General features: G+C 42.7%; 1 protein-coding gene across 9 annotated transcripts in view; it reads left to right on the top strand.

Annotated features, from left to right (window-relative positions):
* Positions 1-23,255, top strand: part of HECTD4 (HECT domain E3 ubiquitin protein ligase 4) — a 112,138-nt gene that overhangs the window by 2,706 nt on the left and 86,177 nt on the right. For 8 of the 9 annotated variants that reach the window (XM_033159287.1, XM_033159288.1, XM_033159284.1 and 5 more), the window contains exon 1: positions 4,764-5,116. The exons of the other annotated variant lie outside the window; for it this stretch is intronic. In XM_033159287.1, coding sequence (XP_033015178.1) covers positions 4,925-5,116 — 192 coding nt within the window. In that variant the 5' untranslated portion in view covers positions 4,764-4,924. Of the gene's footprint in view, positions 1-4,763; positions 5,117-23,255 lie in introns of those variants that run through there. 9 annotated transcript variants of the gene reach the window in all.

Raw genomic sequence — 23,255 nt, 5'->3', positions numbered from 1 at the left:
GCAAGTGCCAGTGCCTGAATACAACCCTTAAGTTATAAATAAAATGATGTAACAAGCTGATGTTGCCATGTTTGACGAGTCCGGAAAATTACGCTATCATCCAACTACGTATATAGGAACGAACATTAGCAGGATTATTTGAATGAGGCCCTTGTTAGTCATCATTAGATACACACATAATGCCTTTAATTTGAGAATTTCCAGGGCAAATAAGTTGAACCTCATAGGCTGCTTGTGCTTCTTTGAATACCGCAGGGGCAGGAAAACTCAAAATATCCAAGCGTGAATAAAGATTCAAATACTGTAGAACAATCATGTTTGATAAGAGTAAGAATTGAGAGCAGTAGAAGAGCCTGATGGATCAGGCTAGTGGCCCATTTAGTCCAGCATCCTGTTCTCACAGTGGATGAACAGATGCCTATTATGGGAAACCAGCAAGCAGGACCCAAGCACAAGGACACTTGCCTCTTCTGTGACTTTCAGCAACTGATACTCTGAAGTACTGCTGCCTCTGACCCTGAACGGATAGCACTGCTACCATGTCTAGAAGCCAGCAATAACCATCAATTTCTCAAATACTCTTAGAAAGTCATCCATGCCAGTGGGTCTCTTCCAAACCTGCAATCTTTTGTATGGGAGGCTAGAATCTATAGGAGGAAGCTTGCTTTACCAGCCAGGCTGGTTCTTTTGTTCCTTTGCCTTAGCTGCTCAGCTAAGTACCTGCCATTCACATCTTTAAAGACTGCTCTGTTGCCATAGAGACATTGGTGGGCCCACCTCAGCTGGCTGGATATGGCATCCACAACTGGCCAAGGAAGGGCTGTGTATCAGAGTTTTGTGTGATGATGCTTAGAAGCTGGTGCTGGAAGCTGGAGACAAAAAGACATGTCTGCTCCGTGCTGGTGCCAAAGACACCAGAGTTTCCATTGACCTTCATTCCAAGGTAACTGAACCCTGGGCCAGTGCTGGGGCCCCTGGAGTCCCTGGCCATTCAGATATTGGGCTTGCATGCTGCAACAGTGTATAGAGTCCTATAAAGGATGTGAAATTGCCGATCAACTTGGAGTAATAGACTACTAGCACATAAGCAGCAGTCACCGAAAATCTGTTACCAGAAGTCAAAACCCATCCTGCAACTCTTCATGCCATACAAATGACACCAGTTAGGAACTCGGCTAAATAATAACAGAGGAAATTGCTCTTCTGAGGCTTGACACTCCTGTCAACACACAGGAAGTGCATGGGAATGAATCAGTGTGGAGCATCTTGGCTGAGAACCATGCTATACGCTATATATGAGTCATGACAGGTTGTTGCTAACTAAGGTTACCAGGTCAGAGATTTCAGGTCCCAAACCAGAGACCTATAGGTGTCTCCTGGTGATATAACTGGGTCCATCCCTGGTTATTCTTCTTCTGTGCTCCCTCCCATTACTGAGCCCTGGAGACAGGTTAATTGGGGGGGGGGGCAGAGAAGTGCAGACACCCACCCACACTGAGAGCATATGTAATAATTTGCAGTTGACTCCTGCCAGACTGAAACTTGCAAGCTGCATGCAGTCATCTAAGAAAAAATTGTTTAATACACTCTCACCCACCTGGCAATGAAAGCCCTCTTCCTGCCACCTGGAGGGATCAAGGAAAAACTGGATTCTTCATGTCACCTAGAGGTCTGTCAACCCTACTGACTATGCTGGCCCCGGTTTGGCATTTTAACCTTAGTAAACTAATAGTCAGCACTACTGCAAGGTAACCTTTTCTGGTCTTTATTTTTTTGTTTGTGCCTTGCAGACTACATCACTTACTGAGAAAGAGAAAGGGGTTGATAGGATTTATATAAAAAGGTCTATGGTTGTATAATAAATCTTATTGCTGCTGATTTGTATAAAACTTAACAATTTAATGCAATACCTCCCTTCCCCTGAAAGCCGCATCTGCAATAATAGATGGAGAAATGTGCTTTTAGGCATTTTGGGTAGCCCACAGCCTTTTGTGAGATTAAAATAGAACAGGGGTGGGATCTGCCTGCCAATCTTAGCTGGACAGAGGGTCCAGGTTGGCCCACAAGGTCATTTTCCCCAAACCACACCAAACTGCCCATCAACTGACATTACTCGTGGTGTCATCTGATGAGAAGGAGAGGGGCAGGTTATATCAGGCATTGGTTGTGCACTCCTGTTCCTAACAGGGAACAGCAGCATGCAGCCATAGCAGTAGGATTTAAACCCCCACTTATCGGCTGATGAATGGGGGTGAAATCTTGCTCAGTTCAGCAGGTTTCTATGCAAATCCCTTTTGTGATTCTTTATCTGTTCTGCCAGACCTATGCAGGCAATTAAGACACATATTTCTACGGTACAATGGTTAACCAATATCTGTTTTTAAGTTTTTCTATACTATTTTAACTATGGTTTTATGTATGTTTGTTGTAAACCACTTCAATATTTTTAATGAAATACTGGCATATAAATATTTTTATGAATAAATAAATAGTTAAGGAAACATTGGGAAAATGGAGTGAACTGCCTTGTGAACCCCCAAGAACTTGCCATTATTTATTGGTTTAGCTGCAACTTTGCTTGCTGGGGCTGATGGGAGTTGTGAGCCCAAAACATCTGGAGGGCACCAGATTGGCAAAGGCTGGTTTAACCCACTGGGCATCAGGGACAAAGGAAGGGATGCTGAGTGATTAACGTACACATTTTCATAGGTTGGGCTCTGCCAAAATGCATCTCACCTTTCCGACTTGAGCACTAATTTGCACATTCTCATTAATAAAATGCCAATAACTATTACATTTCCCTCTTGCTCCCCACTTTTCATTACTCAGGTCCTGCTTGTCTTGCATTTATCTCAAATAACTTCACTCAGGTTTCTCTCATAATATGTATTGTGTATAAAAATACGTTGTAATATGACGCCAGCTATTTCCCCCCTGTATATTTCTGGCTTCAGATGATTGCCTTGGAAGGATTGCATTGCCTCTGCCTCTGGGAGAGAGTCTTATAAGTCTGTTATCAGATGGCACTTTGGAGATTTGTAAAGCAATTTAAGCGAAGCAGGATGAGAAAACCATCTAAGGTACCTGATTCTATCGCTGGATCGGTACTGCTGTGTATTGGAAAGCGTCCCGACATTCTTACATACGTACTAACAGCAGCCTCCTCAATTGCAATAGCATGAGATGAAGGGTCCTGGAAATTGCCAGCGCAGCAAGAAGATATTGCAGTGTGAGAGGAAGACCTAGAAACCAAAGGCACAAGAGGAAAGGATGGCTTTGAAGTGCAAGGAGGAATCTGGCTAATTTAGGACTGCCCTCCTTCATCTGGAAGATGGAAGGCTTCAAACCTAACCAGACATATCTGGGAATAAGCCTGTATGAAAACCAGTTATCCTGTGTAAGGCAGGCTTAGTCATTTGGCACTGTTTGAAACATCTAGAAAGTTTAGTGATGCTGAGCTAGAAATAAGAAAGGAATCGAGTATAGACCATGATAGGGAAATAAGCACAAATGGGAATATAAATGATCAGAAACCATTCTAAACCAGGAACAAACGACGACATCAACTTAGAGCAAAATCCTGCCTTTTCCAACCTGGTGCCCTTCAGGTGTTTTGGACTATGACTCTCATGGGCTGACAAAGCCTATCTAAAACCAGACATGAGATAAATAATAAAAGTTTATTATAATACTAGTAGTGATAATAATTTTATTATTTATACCCCACCCATCTGGCTGGGTTTCTAGGCCGCTTACAGCATATATAACATATGGGGCTCAAACCTGCAACTTTGGCATTATCAGCACCAAGCTCTAACCAACTGAGCCACCCAGGCGGACACGAATTTTTAAAGCTGGCATGTAAAATGGGAACAGGATTTATTGGTTTGTGTTTTTTTGTCTTGCTTTTGTTTTTATTATGTATCTAGTGTTTTTATCTTGTGTTTTGAACCGCCCTGAGATCTACGGGTGAAGGGCAGTATACAAATTTACCGAACAATACAAATACTAAATGAAAATTTAAAAGTATGCCCATTTACTCAAACAGGGGTGACCGGAACTTGTACCCTGTGAGGTGACAGATACATATTTGGAAGCTCCTTGAGGGCAGGGACCCTCTGCTCTTTGCTTATGTAGCTCTGCCACGCGCCATGTACACACGGAATAGGTCGCTATTACAAACAGCGAGAACAACGGTTCAGTGGAGAGGAAGAGAGAGACAAAGAACTCTCCCCCTTGGGCCAAGCCCAATTTTTTTTAAATTTTCTGAGGGAAATTAAAAAAGAAAAGAACCGAAGCCGCCGGAGGGAGACCAGGCAGGAGAGGCGCCTGAGGGGAGAGGTGGGCGGAGCCAACCAGCTCGAAAGGGGGCGGGATCCTTATTCCCTGGTGGCCAGTGAGCGGCCCGGTCGTCGACGTCGCCGCCGCCGCCGCCGCTCTCCCCCCTCCCTTTTGGAGCGCGCGCACCTGTCAGTCACTCCCGCCCGCTCGCACTCCTTGCCCGCGCGCCGCGGCCTCCGCTCCCCTCGCTCTCTCTATCACGGTTCGGCGCGCGCGGTGCATGCTGGTCCCTCCGCCTCAGCAGCCCTCCGCCTCCAACATGGCGTCGCGCTGTCACCTGTGTGTGTGAGGGAGAGGAGAGGGGAGAGGGGAGAGAGGCGCCGCCTTACTGACTGGCCCCCCCCCTCGACCCTCATCACCCACCCTACCCCCACCCCCCAAAAAATCCCTTCGCCCCCCGCTTTTCCCTTTCCCTTTCTCCTCCTCTTCTCCCTCTTTCTCCTTGGCTCGGCTCCTCCCCGCCATGGCGGGGGGTTGAAGGGATCCGCCTCCCTCCCTCAGCAACAGCATCCCTTCCCCTCCCCTACGCTGAGGCAGGTGCTGTCAACGCCGCCTCGGCTTCACCCGCCGCCGCCTCCTCCTGATGGGGTCCCCGGCAGGCGCGTCGGGTTCGGCGGCTGCTGCGGCAGCGGCCGCCGCGGCAGACTCTGCGCAGTGGTTGTCGGTGAAGGAGGAGACCATCTTCCTCCACGACGGGCTGATCCGGGTCACGGACCTGGCCGAGCTGCCGAGCGAGATCATCGGCGTGGCCGAGCCGGGAGACACGGAGCTGGAGGTGAGGAGGAGAGAAACGGGATGCGGCGGGCGCAGGGGGAGGGAGACGGGGACTGGACCTGGCTGGCCTTCCTCCTCCTCCTCCTCTACCTCTTTTACAATAAGGTGGGGCGGGAGGGGGAATCCGTTCTTCACCAGCGCCACAACTGTAAACACACACTTTCTCTCTCTCCCCCCCCCCCCCCAGTTTAGGCTTACAAATGGAGCGTGTATGGGGTGAGGAATCAGGTCAGCATCCTCATCCCTGCAATTTAGCGATGGATTGTGTGGGTGGGGTGGAATTTGGCCTCCTGCTTCTTCTTCAACATCTTCAGGGCCTGCTCACCTCCGCAGAGTGGGCTTTTAACAATAAGATGCATCTGGCCTTCATCATCTTCATCATTATATTCATCCCTTCCCTGTGAAGTAGTTTTTAGCATTAAGATTGGGGGAGCATCTTATCATCATCATAACTGGGCTTTAACAATAAGATTGGTGGGTGGGTGGTTGGATCTGTCATTCATCAGCATTGGTTGTCATCATCATCACCAACATCCGACCTCCTCAAAGGGGATTTAACAATAACATTGGGGAGGGGATGTCAAGGTGAATGGGGTGGTAGAGAGGGGAGAGATGCCGAAGGGTCAAAAGAAGAATCTATCCCCCCTCATATCACTTTCCTCCTCTCAGTGATGATGATGGTGGTGATGTTTTTAATCAACAATTTATTAAGATCTTTCAGAGTTAGGTGTTAACTCAGGGGATGATTTTGACATCTTTTACAACCCCAAAGGACAGGGATGGCGGAGGAGTAAAAGATGAGATGTTCAAGGGATATGTGTATGCAGTACCCTAAATCAAGAGGTTAGAAAAGACAGAGTATCAATTTAGGGAGGAGATAGGTATCTCCATAATTTGTGGTGTTGGGAAGAAATGTTAACATTTAGGAGAAGTGTCAGAATTAGGTGTACCCCCAAATTAAGGCTTTGGAATAAGGTAGGATGTCAAAACTGTGATATGGAGGACCAAAAATGGTGGGTTACTGAAATGGAGAGATTTGAAAGAATGAAAGAGGACAGAAGAAATATGTGAAAGAGGGCATTAAGTTGGAAGGAATATGGGGAAGGGGAATAAAAGAAGGGGTGAGGGATCACAAAGAACAATAATTGAAGGTGGGGTGCCAGTTAGTAAAAGATAGGTAAGATTGAAGAGAAGGCCAAAAGGGGAGTGGGGATAAGATGAAGAGTCAAAATGAGAAGGGTATAGGTATGCTGAGGGCACAGGAATGTTGGTTAGTGAGCAGACTGGATAAATTGCCCTTAAAAAAGGTAAAGGGACCCCTGACCATTAGGTCCAGTCGTGTCCGACTCTGGGATTGCGGCGCTCATCTCACGTTACTGGCCGAGGGAGCCGGCATACAGCTTCCGGGTCATGTGGCCAGCATGACAAAGACGCTTCTGGCGAACCAGAGCAGCGCACGGAAACGCCGTTTACCTTCCCACCGGAGCGGTACCTATTTATCTACTTGCACTTTTGTGGTGCTTTCGAACTGCTAGGTGGGCAGGAGCTGGGACCGAGCAATGGGAGCTCACCCCATCACAGGGATTTGAACCGCCAACCTTCTGATCAGCAAGCCCTAGGCTCTGTGGTTTAACCTACAGTGCCACCCAAGTCCCTTAGGTTTCGGTAAAATGTGGGGAGCAAGAAGAGTGAGGATGGGGTGAAGGGAGCTTAGGAGAAGCAATGTGAAGGTGATTGAGGATATACTGTCAAGTAGTACAGGATTGTGGTTACTACAGGTAGATGGAGGATGGGGAGCTGTGAAATCTCAGATGCAAACTCAATAAGGGGTGGTGATGAATGGTTTTGGGTGGGGATAAGAGGAGCACCTGACTGTTCCAAAAAAAAGCCTTGATGCACTAGGATCATAATTAGGTTAGGGGAGAGATTGATAGATAATTAGGAGAGAATGAAGCAACAAGTCATACACATGCCTGCCAGGTCTGACACCCAAATTTGTTGAAATGATGATGCAAAGGTGATTCAGCACCACGGAAGGTGCAGGATGTAAGATGTTAATGCTTTCGGAGCCTTGTTTTGAACCAGGAAGAGGGAAACCTCCCTGTCTTCATTGCCCAGAGAGCAGTCTCTTGAAAATTGATTTTATGGTGTTCTTAATTATTATTATTTTGTTATTTACCAATGATTATTTTCACAGTGAAATATCTGGGGTGTTCTTAAGTACTGAGTATCTAGACGAGAGGTTATAATGACTGTTGAAAGGCTGAGGGAAGCAGCTATTCTTTTTCACTTCAGCCTCCTCTTCTCCTCCAGTAAATGTGGGCAGTTGAACTGTAGATAGAGAGCAATTGTGTGTTATTTGAAATATGTATTTTGGGGAAATTGTCAGTCATTTCTGCTTGCATCTCTTCCCTAGTCTGCATCTCTTTCTCATGCACCTCCCTCCATCACCCCGCCCTCTCCCCCAGCAGTGTGGCTTGCAGTGACACAGGTTCTTTGTCAGAAGCCGGATGGCGTGAACCGAATGGGGATGGTTCAGCAAGCGCTGCATTGAATGCTTATATTTGATCACCTGCAGTTGTTTAGGGGCTCAACAGAAGGTTATTTCTTATTGCTAAAAAGAATCCTGAGCAGTAACAGGTTTAGTAGTGAGCAGCCTGGACAAAATTATTACTGTACTCTGATGATAGCAAGGTTAATTCCTTGTTCATGCCCTTCAGCTTAATGTGGAAAAGAGACTTAATATTTCCAAACATATTTTCTTTTACTGTTGTGCCCACCCCCCATGTTATTTAAGTGAATTCTACTAGCTCTGCAGGGCTATGCTTTTGTTACTGACATCTGCTGTTTCTGGGGGAGTGAAGAATGCAATGATTAATTAGTCTTGTGGTCTGGAGTTCATTTTTTTGGTAACAATACAGCTTATTTGCAAATATAGAGTTGAACCCATTAGTTAAGCAAACTTTAACAGTCAAATTGCATGTCTGGTAGTTGTTATCTGGGTTTATCCATGGCATTCCTATCCATAAGAGTTGATCATTGACTGTGCCATGATTCCAAGGTTTGCTTGATTAAGCCTCCTGTTATCCAGACTTGAAAATTTGTGTAAAACTTCCTACGAAATCAAAATGGATATGTGAGGCCTTTTGGTAAAGTGAAAGAAACTGCAGCTGACAGATATTTCACTCTTGTACTGTATAGTATGGATTACGAATTCGACATGGGTTTGTTGGAATAACAGCATTAAGGGTTATTATATTTATCTATCACCCCATGATTAAAGGAAGCCATGGAAGGAAGGAGGAAGTAAATTGGTACCAGATGGAAGAGGTAGCATGCAAGCCCACCAGACAGAGAACAGGAATATTGTGTCTAACCTGAGCCTAAGCCAGATAGTGCTAATTTTGGCACTAAGGTTTGCAAAGCCACTGGAGGCTTGGGATAACTGACAAGGATGGGGGGGGGGGTGGAGCTGCCTTGTGTGGGGTTGGGGAGAGTTGACTCTTTTCAGCTCTGTGTTACAGACACTCCATTGACTGACTATGCCATTGGTTCAGCTTATCTAGAACCAGAGACACTCCAGTAGTATAAACCCTTAAGTGTTTTGCCGTTAAATGTGTTTGTTTAAAATAAGCCCCTTGCAGCACTTTATGGTGTAGTGTTGGCCACTTCATCTTGTTTCTTTACTGCACATTTCATACATTGTTTCTGTAAATTTTGTTTGTGCTTGCCCCAGTACACCACTGACACACACTTTGGCAAGAACTTGGGAAAGTTGCCTCATTAGAGAGGTCACAGTTAATTAGAGCTCTTTGCAGCCTGTCTCAGTAATTGTGTCATGAAAAGTATTTAAATGGAGTAACAAGAAGCTTCAGAAATTCATTCAGGCAAAGAAAGAGTTAGAAGTGATGGTGATGGAGCCAATTCAGGCTTTCAGATATTGGGGGAAGGGGGGGGGGAGGGTTTGGGCACATATGGTTGCAAAGATAAAGCTTCCAAACATTGGCAGACTGTAAATTGGTGCAGCAGCATCTCACTGTCCTACTGTGGTGATATGGAGAGCCCTGGTGGTCTCCCATTTGTGTTATTCACATGCTATGAATTTCAGAAAGGGAGGAGGAGAGTAATGGGACTATTTTGAGGGCAGGGTGTTATAAAATGGAATAGAGATTACATGTTACCACAACAAGGAGTATGGAGAAATAACACACTTATAAATAACAGATTCGCAGTGTACTAGTCAGGAATAGAGGTTCTCTCTCGTAGTAGCAAGCAGTGTTAGAGTTTCATTTGAAATACTTTAGTTTCAGGGCTTCTTCAGAAGGATTGTAAACAATAGATTTATGTGGTTTTACCCTGCCATCTCAGGGAGGTCAAATGCACTGTAATAGTGTTTGCTCCAGGATCAGAAACATGGGAAATAATAGTAGGAGATGAATATTGTGCTTATGTCCTGTGTTGTAAGAAATTACCTGAAATGCCACTGCCTCATAACACCTGCTTGTTGACTGCCCATAGGTGTCTGATTGCCCACTGTAGGATACAAGATGCTGGACTAGATAGGCTTTTGGTATGATAGGCTAATCAAAATTGGTCCTTTTTTACTGTCTTAAGTGTCTGCTATGCTTCGTTATAGGTTCATAATCTAGATGTGACAAGACTGCTCACTTGCAGCCTTACTGAAAAGAAAATAGTTCTTGGCCAGTAGATATTTGTTTTTGACCCATCCACATATTACCGTATTTTTCCATCTATAAGACGCCCCCTATTTTGGGGGACTCAGATTTAAGAAAATGGGGGGGGGGAGATTTCCCAGAGTATAAGACGCCCCCTAATTTTTTACATTATTTTAAAGAAAAAAGCCTAGTCTTATACACAGAAAAATATGGTATATTTATGTGACTCTGTGGGACTTGAAACAAATTTTGTCTATCCCAAACCCCTTAATGTGACTGTGGAGAACCTTTGGCCCTCCAGATGTTGCTGAACTCCAACTCCCTTCAGCCCCAGCAAGCATAGCCAATGGCCAGGGATGATGAGACCTGCAATAGTTCAGCAATATCTGGAGGGCCAGAGGTGCCCCACTCCTGCCTAAACATCTCAGAAAATGTGCATAGCATATACTGGTAACTCCCACACCAAAGGGAAGAAGGTACCTCACACTTTTGTTTGAATGTATGCTTATAAGAGCCTAGACATTTCTTAAGACAGTACCTGTTCTCTGGATAGCTGCTAGGGAAGATCAGATTGACAGATGCCAAGTGCACAACCTTTTCAGTGATGGATCCAGAACTGTAGAATAGCTTTCCTGAAAAACTCCTTTAAGTTGGCTTTGAAGCAAGACTTATTATGAATATTGGGCTTATATTTTTGTATTAACAAAATACCGTAAATTATATTGTTTTACTTTTTTGTAAGGCACTTTAGAAAGACTTCTCTCTTTTAAAGGTAGGATTTAAATGATCATAATGAATAAATGCCTACTGCTTTTGGGCACCCCATCGTTCATGGACCTGTCCCCAGTCATGTGTGTTCCTGAAAATTATGCAGTGATAGTAATTTTTCAGCAATGCACATAGAAGTATGTAGCCAAACTTGATAACTATGCCCTGGTATATTCTTCATTCAATAAATATTATGAACATAGGTATATCAAAGATACATATAAAGTACTCTCACTTCCCCTTCTGATATTTTACATTCTGTGGTTAGAGCAAATAAGTTGAACAACAGCAGAGCTCGGCAGCTTGTTCTAATCAGGGTGTTAGGTGGGCCAAACCCCTCTCTGACATGCTATCTGGGGTATATTGTCTGTCCTGCTAGGGACTTGTTAATAGACATTCCCTGAATGTTCCTTGTGAGGAACAGGTTTAGACACTTGGTGGGCCCAGTGGTAATCACAGCCCATCTGTTGAGGAGCAGGCCTCTGTCATCTTCTTGTTCTATACAGTAGTACTTCGGTTTACGAACTTAATCCGTTCCAGAGGTCCCCTCCTTAAACCGAAACAGTTCTTAAATCGAGGCGCACTTTCCCTAATGCGGCCTCCCGCCGCCGGTGCCTTTCCACCATTCGGCTTCCGTTCTTAAACCGAGGTAAAGTTCGCAAACCGGGACACTACTTCCGGTTTTGTGGAGTTCGTAAACCGAATAGTTCATAAACAGGGCTGTTGTTAAACTGAGCTACCACTGTATTGCATCTTTGCTCTCACCCTTTTGTTCTTCTGCCATACTTGCACACATACTGGATAGTTTATCAGTTCTGTGCAAAACTCTGGTGGAGTTCCAGTGTACACATGATGTCCCCATGCAAGTAAGGAAGAGCTACCCTGTTTATTTTGTAGAACTGTTGTCATGCACACAGAGCTGCTTCCCTTATGGACAAGGGAGCCTTTGTTCACATGGTCACATTTCCCATGCCATCAAGAAGCCTCTGGATTTGAGGATCTTAAACGCAAGGGAAAAGCTAAGTGACAGCGGCTACCACTCTGTACTTCATTTAATCAAAGTCAGTGGTGCATATTATCTGGAGCTGCTGTAAGCCCTAGGAAGCTTTCATGTGCCTTAGAAATTACTTTTGCTACTAACTGGTGTGGCAACATTCTCCAGAGGTTCTCACCGGTGATTCACCTTGTCAGTAATAGAAGGCTGTACAGAGAGGAAATTATGATTTCTTAACTGGCCTCATTTGTATCTCTCTCTTTGGGTGGCAGCATGTCAACCCACCAATTATTTCATTAGGATTTAACTGATAGGTGTCTAATGACTAAGCAACCTGTTCAGACAGAAACATGCAGGAATGCTCTCGGGCAAACAAGGGAGTGATAGTTCAACTGGAAATAAAGTTGAAGATGCAAATGACTTTTTCATTGTGAAAGGTGTAAGGTTTATTTCTTAGCAAATATATCGTAATCTCTGACTTGAGGGAGTGGGTCAGATATTTTGAGAAATGTTTAAAGTAGGCTGATGTTAATACAAAACATTTTAATTTTATGGTGTTTGTGTCTGTCATTCCAGAGGGAAAATTAAATATCCCTTTTGTAAGCTCTTGGCCACATCCAGCTCAGCTCTTTGGATCCCAGCCTTTGTTTTTCTCCAAAGAATTTCATCCCATGTATTCATGTCATTGTCCTTTTTAGCATGTGCTCCATTCAACTGCCAGCTTGTGCAGTGTAGGTTAACTGAAATGTATGAGCATAGATGAACCTTCTTGTTCAGTGCTGGGCTTGGGATGTTGCCAGAGCTCCACAGAGATTATTCTGGCACCTGAGAAGCATCCATGATGGATTAATTCTCATGCAAAGGCTTCCAATTGCAAACTTCCAGCTGAATGTTAAAAGGTGGCACCATTCAAATTAGTAAAACAATTGTTTTACTAATTGTTGAGAAGGCCAGTTCTGCTTCTTTGAACAGTGGTTCTCTAGGATTAATACATTTCCTATTTGGGAGTGTTTCAGCACATAAAATGAACGAAATATGAAGAAATGGGAAGGGGGGGGGGTACCCTGTACCAGACAAGAAACTGTCAACTTGCCAGCTCCAGAGATCCTTTGAGCTGCCAATTGATGAATCCTCGTGAGCATTACCATTATCAAGGAGCTGTGATTCTTGCTTCCTAAGCACTGTGCTAAAAATACACCTCTTCGTAAATTGTTGTTTCTTTCCAGGTTGGGATGAGAGAAGCTTTAAGTTATTCCGCTTGTATTTTTTTAAATGCCTTGGCTTAGCATATGCTTATAATCAATTGCTGCCAAAGTGACTTCACATTGGGTTTCAGTAATTGTGACCTGCTGCCTTGCACTTTGTAAGTGGCACTTCTGAAAATGCTGGTTAATACAGAAGCAAAAACCAGAATCTGCATCTACATTTAAGACCAACCAGTCTACTGGTGTTCCAGGGGCAACACACTTCCATGCTTTGGGTTTACTGAAAAAGACACAGGGTTGTAACAAGAGGAAGGACAATAAATAGGAAATGCAAGCTTTGTGCTAGACTTTTCTGCTAGGGAGCCTTGCTTGTTGTAGAAGTGTTCTAGGCTGCACAGTTTGTTCAGGCATAGTGCTGTCCGATCCTCTTGTCCCTTGCTGCAGTGCCATGTGAGTATTAGGGCTGTACTTATTGCAGGCAAATTTTAATAGTATGGTGAGTCTTCCAGGACAGCTGTATACCATCTTAATATTGCATTGTGATGATATGCTAGCCTGCCTTGAGTGGTTAAAAATGTGGGCTAAAATCCTTTGAAAATCACAGGACCCCAGGGCTCCCAAAGAAGTTGCTGCTCCAGACCCTGAGACAATTTGGCGGCATGTGTGTGAGAGCTGCTTTCTCTCAGCTTTGCAGATCTCTGAAATATGTTAAAATTATATCTTAAAATGTCCTGAGCTGCATGGTAGTGTCTCAGCAATTTTGTCATGATGCAGAGCACAGTTTATTATCTTTCAGTACAAAAGTCTCAGTTTCATGCATGTTTGATGTTTAAGTGACACAATATCTAATTATCCATCCCCCTTTTCTTTTGTGTCATGTCTTTAAACTGTAAGTTTGAGAGTAGGGACTGTCTTTTTTTATTGATCTATAAGTTGCTCTGGGAGCCTTTTTGGCTGAAGAAAATGCTTTCAATCAATCAACCAACCAACCAACCAACCATCAATCAATCAACCAATCAAGGCTGCAGATTGTTTCCATAGTTTTTAGACAGATAGAGCTCTAGTCCCCCTATTTCACAGTTAATGAACTGAAAAAGTGAAACAAGTGCCTCTCAGTTTGTCCAGGACAGGGATGGAAATTAAAACTGTCTATCCATTGAGCTGAACATCTAGAATCAAAGTGAATAAATCAAATATGAAATGGGTGTTGAAATGTGTAGACCTCTGAAAACATTGACTGTTTTTCACTAAGTCCATCTGTATTCAGCAGTGGTTCTTGAATTTCACTGGATCCAGGATGAGGAGGACCATTTGACATGCCTGAATGAGACCTGCCACCTCTGACATTCATAGAAGCATATTTAATAGCTTTAGAAATTGTGCAGACCCCTTTTGCTGAATTTGGCTAACAGCCCATGGGATGCGTAATTTTGGGAAAATATTATGACACCAGTGGTAGTAGCAGAGTCAGTTGCAGACCATTAGTACAAAGCCTCTTTCAAGAAAAAAGGTATCCCATGCAGGAAGAAAAACCTTGGTGATATTTTCACCATTGAGAGAGCTGGAAACTGTTACAATTTTGTTATTGCATTTCTTGATCATTTTTTTCTGTGGTGTCCGCAATGCATACATAGTTTCCTCATTTTGTTGCTGTCAAAAATGCAAAGTCTGCACTCATGGTATCAGCAAAGAAAAAGATCTATTCCCCCTCCATTCTCACAAAATTCCTTGATGGCTTTTCAGCTCTCCCTTTTCTTTTATGGCAAATTGGGTCATTGAAACTTTTCTTCTCTTTTTACCCTAAAGCATTTTTATAAGCTGCACACAATATATGCCACTAATTGGGCCATGTTGCTGCCACCAGGGAATCTATTTGCTATGGCCCAGTGATAGCAGAGTGGTAGCACCTGTTACTTTGTTAATTTCAGTGTGTGCAAAACTGTGGCTTATTTAGAGCATCATTCAAACCTGAACTGAAAGATGTCTAACCATAACTTTAATTAAAATATGGAATGAAAATGAACCTTAATAATTTTGCTACCAAATTTTCCCAGTGGACTATTCTTCGTTTTCAGAAGGGGGCATGACACCATTTAGTATTGTGCTTACCTGGTGCAGAACTTGGAAGGTTGCATACCCAATAAAATCTGGCAGAACAGATTTGTATCTAAAGAGTGCCTTCTGGGCTACACATTTTTGCAGGTTATCTATCATTCAGCATCTTGCCTATGTTCCATATACCTTTCTTTCCTGTGACGCTGAAAAGTCATCAGGTTTTGGCAGGCTAGGAAAATCATTTCATTTAATCCATTATCTCTATATAAAGCCTCTTTTTTACCACTGTAGGCAGTGTCATTTGTTTATTTAATATGCTGCCCTGCCTCTCCTGTGCTTGAAGCCCCTCAACAGAATGAAATAAAATGAAGTCCTAATTGGACAGTTTCAGCAGCAGCAACCATCATCTCCAATACAAATCCTTTTTCTGGTGGGTAGCCGTGTTGGTCTGCCATAGTCGAAACAAAGTAGAAAATTCTTTTCAGTAGCACCTTAGAGACCAACTGTGTTTGTTCTTGGTATGAGCTTTCGTGTGCATGCACACTTCTTCAGATACACTGAAACAGATCCTTGTTGGCTTCAAAAGTCCTTTGTAGATGTTCCTAGGTGTTCGTAGATGGGTCTTAGGAACATAAGAAGCTGCTTAATAATAATATTATTATTATTTCCTCAGCCACTCTGGGCAGCTCCCAACAGAATATTAAAAACACAATAAAACATCAAACATTAAAAACTTCCCTAAACATACTGTGCCAGACCATTGGTCCATTTACCGGTAGCTCTACACTGACTGACAGCAGCTCTTCAGGGTATTAGACTAGGGTCCTAGCTCGAGATGCCAGGGATTGAAAGTGGACTTTCTGCGTCCAAAGCATGCTCTGTCACTGAGCTACAGCCCTACTCCTAAGTATTGTAATCCCTTCTTGAAAGTGTGTGCTGTGGTGCACCCGCCTGTGGAAACATAAGTTGTTGGGAGAGACCTAAAGGCACCGAGTTTACCAATTAACCTTTACAAAGTGACCAATGACTGAATCTGACCAGAGCAGGACTGTCTAATTTGCAGAAGTGACTAAGATGTAACTTGGGGTGGCAGCATATTTAGAAACAGCAAGAGGAAGACTTGAGATCCTTTACAGAAGCTATTGGGGCACAATCTTTAGGTCATGTTTAGAGGTTGCAAGGAATCTTGGCAAGATTCTTGACGGTGTGGTAGCATCTTAGGCCAGGTTCTGGATGAAACCTATTGGACCCATTTCAAGCAGGTCTAATTTTGAGACTGAGACACCTTTGGTCACCTTACTAGGTAAACTGTGTCAGGAAGTAGATAGGGGCAGAATGTCTGCCGATTTTGCTTCTCGACTGGAGGGAATGGGCTTAGGTATCTGATGGTTTTGGTCCTTGCTTGGAGGCCAGTTTCAGAAGATGATGTGGGATTCATCTTGGCAATTGGAGCATAATATCCCACAGGATTGATTCTTTTCCCAAGTTTGAGGGGAAGAAAAGAAGCTGGAGTGTATATATATTGGTTTAGCTGGCCAGTTGAAGCCATCTATCATCCCCTAACTACCCATACACCTCTTTGTCTGCATTAAGCTTTAGTTTACCTCTGGTGGGGGAAATGCCATGCTACTTCTGGGGTAGTTTGTCCAACTTTGGTCCCCACCCTGTTCTCAGCTCTCACCTTCTGCTCCTATAAGCTATCAGCATGCAACAGCAGACACACCCTGTACAAACAGTGGATTCAAATAACAGAAGGAATCAAGAGAGAAGACTCAGAGAGGAATCCAGAAATCTCACAAGCTGGCTTTCTGTACCACCCATTTTCTAAATTACTTGTTGGAGTAGCAGTATTCACAGTCATCCTGTAAAATCTCTAGCCAGGTACCAGATTATATTGCGATCTATTTAGGTGTCACAGAGATGTTAAGTGGAATGTAATTGCACACAGCTGGAAGAGTTGGGCCTATTTCTCACCTTCTGGGATGTAAAATGAGAATCCTTTCTTGTTTGCTTTAACACGACCTTGTAAACAATATAGGCTGCTGTGTGCTTAAGACAGGGTTCCCCAAACTAAGGCCCGGGGGCCGGATGCGGCCCAATCGCCTTCTCAATCCAGCCCACGGACGGTTTGGGAATCAGCGTGTTTTTACACGAGTAGACTGTGTCCTTTTATTTAAAATGCATCTCGGGGTTATTTGTGGGGCCTGCCTGGTGTTTTACATGAGTAGAATGTATGCTTTTATTTAAAATGCATCTCTGGGTTATTTGTGGGGCATAGGAATTTGTTCATTCCCCCCCAAAAAAAATAGTCTGGCCCCCCACAAGGTCTGAGGGACAGTGGACTGGCCCCCTGCTGAAAATGTTTGCTGCCCCCTGGCTTAAGACTACCTGACTTCTTACTGGACTACTGCTGAAACTTGCAGCTATGAGTTTATTGTGAAACCAGTGTTTCTGGTGCATGCAAGTTTTTCACAGCATCCATATGACTTCATTGTCATCTAGGCCATACTTTTCCCATTTAATGTGGATTTCCCCTTACTGTGCAATATCCAATAAATAACTCATTACGCATCTGCAGCCACTGCTGGTGTGGAAGCTCTTTTGCACTTTTTTCGGGGGGGGGGGCTATTTTTCACGTGTGACACTTTAGTGAGTGACTTTTATTGCCACACCTTTGTGTCCATTTGCTCCTCAGCTGAGTACAACCTAGTCATTTTGTTTCTGGGAGTCCAAGCAGGTGGTCCCATGCTCATTGTTGTCAGCTCATCAGGTGCTTGTTTGGTTATTCTTCACACTCATGGGCTTTAGCTGGTATGGAGCCTCAGACACTCCAGTAATCATTAATTGAAATGCCGCTGCTTCAAGTATTGTCTGTTCCTTTTTTATATATATGGAAGCCATGGAATAGGGGGTGTTGAGGTGCCCTTGCCCTCAAAAGCACAACCATTGTGGTGTGGTGGTTAGAGTGTTGCACTAGAGCCTGGGAGACCAATGGTCAAACCCACACATTGCCATGTGAAGCTCCCTTGGGAGACCTTGAGGCAGTTGCTGTCTCTCAGCCTAACCTACTTTACAGGGCTGTTGTGAGGATAAAATGGGGGGGGGCGTGGAGGAGCTCTTTGGATGAAATGTGAGATACAAAGTAGTAATAAACACAAAGTAAACCATCCATTTCCCCCATTGTGCAACATGCTTACAACATTTGTTCTTGCACTTGGACACTTATTGTAGGTCTTTTTTAAAGCTGCACTAACAACACAGGAACAGAAATACTGTACCTAAATGCCTGCCCAGAATGGAAAAGGTAGTGGAGTGCAAGAAAGGAGAGTGACACAGCTTGGGGCCCTTCCCCCTTCATTTGATTTCAAAGTAACAGGTCTGAGAGGGGTTTTTCTTGTCCCACTGCTTTCCCTGGGAAAACAAACTGCTGAATTGGAACTGGGGAAAGTGGCAGGACGAAAAGAAACCCTCTTGGACCCATGACTTGAAATCATGGGATACATTCTGTTAAGCTCCTTCCACTGGTGTAGATGGCAAGTAGCAGAATTGCAATGAATATAATGACTGGGAAAAGGAGTGTGTAAACACTTGCGTGACAAGTGTACACACAGAAAAATCAGATCTGAACAACCCATTAGCAAGAGAACTCCTCTGTGTGGACACGACCAGTCTTCTTTTTTAAAATAATTTTTATTCATTTTACAGAAGAAAAACATAGGAAAATCAAACTCACAAAATACAAGAAAAAAGAAAATACAAAGAATATAAAAACAAAAAAAAGAGAAAATACAAAAACAAAAATTCTTCTTACCATAACATGACTTCCACGTTTATAACACATGGTACATCTTAAGTGACTTCTCCCAGCCCCCCCCTTCTGAATTTCAAATCCAAAATCTATATTGGCAGTTTCTAGGGAAGTACAATCTAAACCAACATTTCTTTCAATCCCAATTTAACCTAATTCTAAGCTAAATTCTGAAAACCTATAATTTCTTCCCTAAGCTTTAATAATGTTACATCCCCCCCCCCTGATATAATTTAAATTTTTTCCAATCTTCTTCCACCATCTCTTCTTCCTGGTCGCGGAGTCTCCCTGTCAATTTGTCGAATTCCATGAAGTCCATCATCTTCATTTGCCATTCATCTATAGTTGCCATTCATCTATAGTGGGTAAATCTTGGGTCTTCCAATTCTTTGCTCATTGTAGTCCTGCAGCAGTTGTGGCAATGTGAAATACAGAAAGAATGTAATATCCTTTTTGGGGATTTCCTTCCCCATTCCCAATAAAAATACTTCTGGTTTTGTTTTGTTTTTATAAAAGTGTGACACGACCAGTCTTCTGATTGTGAATTGGAAACAGGATCCATAGTGAAAATTCAGCAGCACATAGTGACTTGGGCGACTCTGAAGAGGTGCAATTTTCTTGAAACACCACCATTTGCTTAGCAATGTATGAGATTCAAAGAGCTATTTCAGTCATGCCTAAAGTCTTGTGCAGATCAGCTAGGCTCTTTGAACAGGTCCCTATTCCTTTGGCTCTTCCTTCAGTTTCAGAAGTGGTTTAGGATATGGTGGACTGCTGTTCAAGAAATAGAAGTCCAAAGCCCTTTGGACTTAATCAGTTGCACAGTTCTTCATCTACCATCCTATCTTTTACTTGGCCAACAAATTAAATGGGCCTTGTTCTTCTGCCATGGTAGTGCCTCCAGTAGAGTTTGCTTTTGTCTCATTCATTGTCTCTATGCACACAGAAAATTTCTAGGCTCCTTCCTCTCTTTGCATATTTTATTGTCCTTGGGATAGTTTTGGCTGAGGGGCTTCTGTCACTCTCTGTTCCAAGAGTTCTGTCTTGAAAAGATGACACTTTATCATTCATTTGAGTATCTGGAGTATGTCCAGGCCCTTTGGTGTACACAGAGTTCATTATCTGGATCAACCTATTATACTGTTTTTTTCCTCCCCTGACCATGTATTCCTATGTAATTACTATTTGATTTCTCCTCTCTGCTACTTAATCATCATCCTCCCCGTCATCAGCTTTCAGTTCTGACCACTGCTTTCCTCTCCATTGCCATAACAATCTGGCAGGCATGGGTGTCATGGTCCAGTCTATGGCTGAACGAAGTCCCAGCAGAGGACATCAGGACCGGGGGCAAGATAGCGAGGTGGGAGCAGGAATGCGAGTCCAGAAACCAGGGGTCTGAGGGTCAGGAAGCAGAAAGTCACGAAGTCAAAGGTCCGGGGGTCGAGAAGCAAGGAGTCACGAAGGCGAGGGTCAAGAAGCAAGGAGTCCAGAAGCCGAGGTTCAGGGATCAGGAAGCAGGAGGCAGGAATCAGGAGGCCAGACGCAGCAAGGCAGGAAGCGTGCTGGTTATGGGGCCTGGCTCCTGCACACACTCCTGACAATGGGTGGAAAAAGCGAAGATTGACGCCTGCCAGAATTTGCATTCCTCCACTTTTTCTGTACATCATAGTCTGGCTGTGACTCTAATTCATTTCTTTTAATGGAACGGAGTTCTTTCAGGAATTGCAAGATTCTTAGATTTGAAAATGGGGTATAGGACCACCTTGGGGAGAGTGAAGTGGGAAGTATTACTGTTTACCTCCAATAAAACTGGCTAGTTCTAGAACTGACAAGGTGCCACTGCAAATTAGTAACGCTTAGTACCGTAATGGATTTTTAAAAGCAATTGTGAATTTTGGGCACTGCTAAATCAATACTTGCAGCAGTTGCTAAAGTGTGTACACCAGCTGATTTCATTTGGTTAATTATCCTTGAAATCCTTTCTAGATAATCCAATTTGTTGTTTGTTGAGTTTGTCCTTGAAAATTATTTAGAAATAATGCAAAATGCCATTTAAATTGTTCTGGGGAAAAACCTTGGTATTGCATGTCATGTACCGGTAATCTCACCTACAAAACCAAAAGAGCAGCTCTTAATGACCAGAACGTTGTAAATTCAGAAGAGATAAGATAGCCCTTTTGATACTGTATTTGAAGATGACTGTCACATGAAAGATGGAGCAAGCTTGTTTTCTCCTACTCTGGAAGGTAGGACCTGAACCAATGGCTCCAAGTTACAAGAAATGAGATTCCAACTGAACATCAGGAAGATCTTTCTGCTGGTAAGAGCTGTTTAGTAGCAGAACTGACTTCCTCGGAATGTGGTGGACTTTCCTTCCTTTAAGCAGAGGCTGGATGGCCATCTGTCATGGATGTTTTTGTTGAGATTCCTTCATTGCAGGGGGTTGGACTTGATGACCCTTGGGTCCTTCAAACTCTACAATTGTGTGATTATATTATTATGTTTGTGAGTATGGATCAGGAACATTAAAGAGGATAGGAGGGGAAGGGTTCCCCCAACCCACCCCGCTGCCACAGCTCTGGCTTTAACTGCTTGGCTATTAAGGCACAGTGATGAAACTGGTGAGGTCAGGAAGTGAATTAAGCTTAGGTGCTTTTCCCAGGGTGGGAATAAGTGGTAGAGCAGAAGCATAAGCAGTGGCCAATCAGTAGCAGGAAATTAGTGTGGTTTACACAAAAGTTATCATTTGTTTTCTTTAAAAAGTAATTTCTACAGAAGAACAAGAAAAAGATACAGAAAGTGTCAATTTACACAAGCGGTGGGGAACCTCTAGCTTGTGGGTCTAATGGAAGTGGTTTACTCGTTATGTGAACGCTTGTGTAACATACGATTTCCTGAAAACGCATTGTGTTCGGCTTGCGAGACCTGCATGTACTACATGTGAAACTCGAAAAATTAGAATATCGTGGAAAGGTTCATTTCTTTCAGTAATTCAACTTAAAAGGTGAAACTAATATATGAGATAGACTCATGACATGCCAAGCGAGATATGTCAAGCCTTTATTTGTTATAATTGTGATAATTATGGCGTACAGCTGATGAGAACCCCGAGTTAACAATTTCAACTTTGGGGTTTTCATTAGCTGGACGCCATAATCATCACAATTATAACAAACAAAGGCTTGACATATCTCTCTTGGCATGTCATGAGTCTATCTCATATATTAAACTCCAGAAGCTAATGAAAACAATTTCTTACATAAATGGACTTTTCCACAATACAGTGGTGCCCCACTAGACGAATGCCTTGTTAGACGAAAAACTCGCTAGACGAACGGCATTCGTCTAGCGGAAGCTGCCCCGCAAGAAGAAAAAGTCAATGGGGCTGCTTCGCAAGATGAAAAATTTTCGTCTTTTTTTCGTTTAGCGAAAGCGCGGCTGTCATTGCCGCTTCACTAGACGAAAAACCCGCTAGACGAAAATTTTCGCAGAACGAATTATTTTCGTCTAGCGGGGCACCACTGTATTCTAATTTTTCGAGTTTCACCTGTATATTGATACCTCAGAACGTTATGAGTGATTTTATCCTCTGTATTCAATAAATGGCTACCAATTTACTTTAAATCATTTTATTGTCTCCCCACTCCTTTAAAATGAATAATAATAATAATAATAATAATAATAATAATAATAATAATACTACCCTGCCCATCTTACTGAGTTGCCCTAGCCACTCTGGGTGGCTTCCAACATAATAAAAACACAAACCTCAGTTATATAAAGGGATTTAAATGATACATATGACAACACATTTATACTATGTAAATTGCATATTGTTCTGTTGGTCACGAGCTGTTTAATATAAAAAACATTTCAAGTAATATCACATTTTCTTAATGCTAAGAAATTCAAAGATTGGGATAAAGATAAAACACAGATTTTTCCTTTCATTTGTTTGGGTTGGCAGAGTACATGTTTTTGTGACCAACATAATTTGCTAAACCAGTATGTGTTGCATTGTATTAAGCTTATCTGATTTTATTTTTTACTTAAAATTTCTTCTCCGTATAGCAAATGAGAAAGCAAAACTGTCACTAAATTAAGTCTCATTAACCTATTGTCTATTTTCTTGGTGAGGTGTTTAGCTGAAGATTAGAAACAAATAGAGAAATTCTGAGTCATCTTGCATGTCATACTTCTGGTTGTTTTACTCAACTGTAAAATGCCACTTTGAAAAACGGTTGCCAGTTAATGAAACTTTGGAAAACTAAAATGATATACATAGAACATGTTTATTATACATGAAAAATGTAGTTTGACATACCCCACCATGTCATTATCTTGTAACCCTTTGTGTTCATACATAAAAATAAGATATGCATTTTTCTATCTTATGTCTCCTATAGAATATTTCCCCCTATATTTTACACCTGCTTAATCATGAATCCTTTTACTTGTTTAGTTTCTGTTCCATATTTTAGGAGTATTTTATGTATTTTTGATAATATATATTTATTTTAGTGTTTAATTTCTCAACATCTGTTAATTCTCTTAATTTACTCTGTATTTGAGCCAGAGGAAAGACCTAAAATACAGTTTTGATACTTAGCAAAATTAGTCTTTGCTCAGAGGTG

Source organism: Lacerta agilis, chromosome 8 (assembly GCF_009819535.1).
Source record: "Lacerta agilis isolate rLacAgi1 chromosome 8, rLacAgi1.pri, whole genome shotgun sequence".
Classification (NCBI taxonomy): Eukaryota; Metazoa; Chordata; class Lepidosauria; order Squamata; family Lacertidae; genus Lacerta; species Lacerta agilis.
Note: the sequence above shows the minus strand (reverse complement) of the source record. Positions and strands in the feature narration are given on the sequence as shown.